We start from the raw sequence: 5,486 nt of genomic DNA, 5'->3' as shown, positions 1-5,486 counted from the left end.
GTTGGGAAGCTTTTATAGTGAAGAAGGGCTGAAGTCCTGTGACAAGGTGCGGTAAAGTGCATCCTGCCCTTGAATTCCTTATTGTAAGGCTTTGAGAGCTGGAAGGGAAAAGGGACTGAAGGGATTCAGCTGGGCAAGGTGGTTCTGTGTGCAGGGTGTCCAGACCAAAATGTGAAGAGTATTTGTCACATGGAAAAACATGAGATGTGATTGTTTTGCCTTCAACAAAGCTCCAGATGTGTCTGTCAGGCCTTTCCAAGTGTCAAGCTCATGAGCCTCCCGGGATGTGAAAATTTGTGCCTTCCTTTCTGGGGCAGTACTGCTTCCCGGGATGTTCCCTGTGCGATGCTGCTGCCTTTGCAGACCTGGAAATCTTGGGCTTAGAGGCATGTCCTTAAGAAGATTCCCATACATTTTACGAAGGAGAGTGTAGTTCTGGCTGCAGCTTACCTTGGCATCCTGACAGTCTTTTACACCCCGCCCCATGTGAAAAGACAGTAATGCTATTAAGGCAGCCTAATTTGTTGGCAGCTTTTGTATTTGATACCAGAGCAGCCAGGAAGGAAAAACATCTTGCTGTAATCTCTCTTATACAGAGTGGAGAGGCTCACCTTCAAAACCAGGATTTTCATCACCAGGCATAGTCAAAGAGGCAAACTGCAGTTCTAACCCAAATTTGGGAGCTAGTGTTTCCCTTGAGTCATATCCTCCATTTCAGGGCTCTCAAACAAAGTCTGAAGTGTTTAGACTCTTGAGAAGCAGTCTGTGTGAATGCTCATCCTTCCCACTGCTGAGCTTCAGGCTTCTGTCTTGGAATCTGGTTTGTGCTTTTTAGGAAAAAATTTAAAAGCTGCCCTTGCATGAGCAGAAGAATTTTAAGCATGTCTGTGCAATTGATTGGCCTTAACCACTGCCAGTTGAGAGCATGGGCTTTCAGAGCGGTTAGTCAGAAAAGCAGCTCTTGGTGGTTTGGAGGCAGTCCTAGACTTTTCTTTTTCCCTCTGGGTAGACCTACCTCTGTCCTCTATCTAGGTAGAAGGCTTGGTAGACTCTTCAGGGGCAGCTTTTTTTTTTCTCCTCTCTGCCCAAACATCTGTGAGCTTCATGGGGGAGCTGCAGAACCTAGTATTGCATTTTAAGGTCGCTAGTTAAGGTTGTGTAGTAGACACTGTCACTTAAGCAGCTTCCCTGTTCCTGTAGCTGTCTAGGATCTGTTAATGACAACAAAAGCACTAATGGTAGGTGCTGCTCGGTGAGCCTTGAAGAGCTACTCTGCATAAAAACCCCAGCTTACCCTGTTGCAGGACTGCTGCTCTGACAGCATCTGCCCTTCTGGAAAACCCTGTGCTTTATCTAAAGGTGACCCTGCTGCTTCTACATCCTGCTTTTCCTCCCTGTGTGTAACTGACTGGAGTTTGACTCTCGTTCATTCATCTCCACATCTCATGATGATCTTATGTTTGTGTTTCTCCTCTTTCCAACTCCTCACTTCTTACGCTCTCACACTGTCTTGTTGCTGAAATGTGGTGTGTTCCAGCTGCCCTTGCCTTCAAACTGAAAACATATATAATGGGTGGTAAGTTGCATCCTTGGCATGTACACCTCACCTCTGCCTTCGTGTACGTTGTGTGAGATCCTTCATCCCAACTAACTACCCTTGTCTGCAAGCCAAAGCCCCCTCAGCAAGGCTGTGCTGTCTAGTGGGGTTTCTGTCAGAGCTCCTGAGGACTGGGGAAGGGTTTATAGCCTTGGCTGGGAAGACTGGAGCCACAGAGTGCTTGTGACAGATGCTGTGGGGTGCTGGTCTGTCCCAGCCCCAGTCCTGTGACAGTAACACCAACTTTCTTGTCTCCTTGTTGCTTGTCCTCACCTCCCAAAGGCCCAGGTAACAATGCCACAGGGCAGTCCCGTGCCATGATCGCAGCAGCGGCCCGTCGCAGGGACTCCAGCCACAACGAGCTCTACTACGAAGAGGCCGACCATGAGCGCCGAGTGAAGAAACGCCGTGCAAGGTAAAAGCTGTCCCTTCCTGGGTGCTGCTCCTCGGTTCAGTCGCGTGGTGCTTGCTGAGCCTGACAAGACTGGGGACCCATAATTAAGGGCTGCAGGTTTGGCTGTAAATCTGTCACAGTGAAGAAGCGTTTGAAACCCAGATGCACAAGGGATGGTGACAGCTTGCAAACTAGAATTATCTGAAGAACATGCATAAAGCAGAGCTCATGCATATTATGCCAGATAAGCTAATGCAATGTCACGGATTAGGGAGCAGTCCAGTGCTTGACAAATCTGTAGTTACTTACTGTAGGAAATCCCATTACTTCCCCTGTGCCCAGGCTTGTCGTCTCAGATCAAGTAATCCAAGGACAGGATCGGTGGAGCACTTGGTGTTGCCTGTTTATGTTTGCAGTCAGCTAAAAGGAGCAATTTGACTGCCCTTTTTAATGAGTTGGGGACAAAAGATGACTAGAAGCGGTTGCATTTTATTTTGGAAAATAGGTATGTTTTCTACCAGTCACACTTAGGCTGCAGAGTTGATGCTTTGTGGAGGTGACCTGAGATAGTGCCTGTATTTGCTCTGGAGCCTAATTGTAGTTTATAGTTAACATACGTAACAGTTTGAGGCAAGTTGCTTATGGACAGTCACCCCTGAGCTGAGCTGTGTTTGGGAGGAATGTGCCGTAACTGGAAGGAGCTGGCTTGTTTTTGTGTTTCCTTTAAGCAGTTTGTATTTCATTGGGGAAGTGCTGGCACAGTGTCCCACCATAGCCTGCTTCTATCTGACTTATGCTCCATAGCCATTGTCTTTTGGGCTCTCTTCCAGCCTCAGAACTTAAATTTTAGGCATTTAAACTTTCCTTTCTGTGCAGTGTAGCATTCTATGTCAGGCACATCTCCCTTGCTTGCAGAGTTTGGTTAGAATAGCTGCTTAGTCAGAGGAAAACCATCAGTCACCAGAAGATCAGGCCAGATATTTCAAAGGAGGAAGGTCAGAGCTGCAACAAAGAGACATGAGGAGATTAGGAACTGATTTCCGCCCCCCACCTCACCCAAGTCAAATTAAACAAAATGGGCGGGGGTCAGGGCTTCTCATGCTGTTCCTCATGCGTAGTCTGAATGCTTTACCTCTGCTTGTTGTGAGGCAGCTTCCCCTGCCTTTCAGATGCTTTGGGTATTGAGGGCAGTGTGGATGGTAGCTGGTGACTGGAGTGGAAATCCAGTGTGAAACAAGTCTGGTCTGGAGGGGCAAAAGAGTTTTGTTGGGGGATTCTTCCATTATAATTACTTCTTCCTGACTGCAGTGTAGCCCCTCACTTGTTACTTAGTACTGGGCTAACTTTGAAGGGTCCTGTGGAATCTGTTTGCCTTTTTATGGTGCGGCCTTGATGTTTGCTCACCTGTGCCAACACAGGAATGGTTTGCAGAGGATGTCTCTGGCTGCAGTGTTAGGAGTGAAGGCGGGAGCCCCATTACTGCTCAGTGGAGGTGTGCAGAGCAGTCATCCAGCAGCATACAGTCTGTGCCCGGTTGATGTAAATTCGAGCAGACAGCAGCTTGTGAGCACAGCAAGCCACAGAGCAGTCTGTGTCCTGGGTCATGCTAGTTTATAGCCAGCCCCATGCTAGTTTATAGCCAGCCCCTTCCTGACTGCTTGCCTGTCCTTACGCTTCCCGCTGCAGTGGCGTATGCCGGAGCTGTTGTTTTCAAAGACACGTATTAAATGCAAGAGCTGCTGTGTCTTGTTTGAGACATGGCACTGATGTTTATGCTGTGCTGGCAGAAGCAAGTAAGACACTCAGGCTTTTAAAGTATTTTATGACCCTCAGTTGCTGGATGGTTTAGGCAAGGAAAGAAAAGCTGCTACCTACCCCTCAGACTCAGTAGAGAAGATTTTTATGCAAATTGGGTGATGGCAGGCAGTGAGTCAGTGGCAGGGAAGGGAATAGGAGCTTGTAAATCCTGACTCCCGGGCTCTTCCTTAACCACAGACTCATCCTGCCTTACTTGGGACTCTTACTGTCCTGCTTTTCCTTCTGCAGGCTTGTAGTTGCAGTAGAGGAGGCTTTCACTCACATCAAACGGCTCCAGGCAGAGGAACAGCAGAAAGCTCCAGGAGAGATGATGGACCCCCGTGAAGCAGCCCAGGCAATCTTCCCCTCCATGGCAAGAGCTCTGCAGAAGTACCTTCGCACCACCCGCCAGCAGCAGTACCACAGCATGGAGAGCATCTTGCAACACTTGTCCTTCTGCATCACCAATAACATGACACCAAAGGTAACGCTTTCTCTAACATTGATGGAGAAAGGGATGGCACATCTATATGTGCACACAGAACAGAAAATTGTAAAGGGAGGCGAGTGGAGGTTTTCATAGTTGCTGTCTGTGACGATTAGTGCATTGTAGGGTGTATCAGGCCTTAAAGGGAAGTAATGTTTCCTCTCCAGCATCCTCTGTCTCTTTTTATCTGGAAGTGCCTGTGAGATAACTGTTCTCATATCTAGTTCAGCAAAAGGAGTACCAGAGAAGTGTCCGAGACTGTGGCCTTGAGTCTCAGGGAATTCCGCCAGCTGGCTCATGGTAGCAGTATAATGCAGGTGGAAACCTGCATTTGGACCATTACTATGGTGGGGTTTTTTTGCCCCCTCTGCAGTGTTGCATTTCAGACTGCCTCTAATAATCACCTAAATCCCTCTCTGTCTGACAGTGTTTCTAATTCGTGGGCTACTTGGTCAAATGCCAGTTTGCTGCTTCATGCTCTGACTGTTACTGCTGACTTTCAGACACAGGGAGGAACTGAATGATGAGGAAAACAGGTCACACAATCCTCCTCTCACTTTCCACCTTCCCCTCTCAGAACACCCCGGAATCCTAGAGAAGGGGTAGAAATGCAAGAATTTACTTCTGGGCATTTACCCAGCAGAAACACTGTCAAGAGGTGGAGATTAGGACCCTCACACTGGGATTCACCTGGGACCTCACCCAGGTATGCAAGAGGTAGTTCTGGTGCCATTAAGGTTGTGAAGGAGACTGGAACACAAGTGACATCCAACAGCGTTCCCTGCTCTGCATTCAGTTTTGCAGCCTCAGTCAGGATTCAAATATGGAAACCTCCAGTTTCCACCTTTTAGCTTGACCTGAAGGAGAAGGGCCAGCTTATCCCATCTGCCATTCTGGGACTGTAATTTTGGTATGGGTTATGGGGCTGGTAGGGGAGGAATGACCTCTACTCTACTGAACTGCTGTCGGACAGCAGTGCTGACTGCAGAAGTCGGGGATATGACTTAGCAAGCTTGCTGGGATGGACTGAAAGAGGATCTCCTGGTGGTTGCATCTGAAAAGCTGGGAGGGACTGGGGAGCGGATGTTTCCTGAAGGATGGAAGCTGACAGTTTGCAGCATTGCAAGCCTGTGCTCGCAGAGCTGTATCTGGGGATGGGATGAGAGCATCGATGCGGAGCGAATCATGAGGCCAGTGCTAATGCTTGTCCC

At 48.4% G+C, this 5,486-nt stretch overlaps 1 protein-coding gene across 1 annotated transcript in view; it reads left to right on the top strand.

The window, feature by feature from the left end:
- Nucleotides 1–5,486, top strand: part of VANGL1 (VANGL planar cell polarity protein 1) — a 28,967-nt gene that overhangs the window by 23,189 nt on the left and 292 nt on the right. The window contains exons 5-6 of the mRNA XM_010186505.1: nucleotides 1,880–2,012; nucleotides 4,038–4,272. Coding sequence (XP_010184807.1) covers nucleotides 1,880–2,012; nucleotides 4,038–4,272 — 368 coding nt within the window. The remainder of the gene's footprint in view (nucleotides 1–1,879; nucleotides 2,013–4,037; nucleotides 4,273–5,486) is intronic.

Source organism: Mesitornis unicolor, unplaced genomic scaffold (assembly GCF_000695765.1).
Source record: "Mesitornis unicolor isolate BGI_N332 unplaced genomic scaffold, ASM69576v1 scaffold27106, whole genome shotgun sequence".
NCBI classification, from domain to species: domain Eukaryota; kingdom Metazoa; phylum Chordata; class Aves; order Mesitornithiformes; family Mesitornithidae; genus Mesitornis; species Mesitornis unicolor.
Note: the sequence above shows the minus strand (reverse complement) of the source record. Positions and strands in the feature narration are given on the sequence as shown.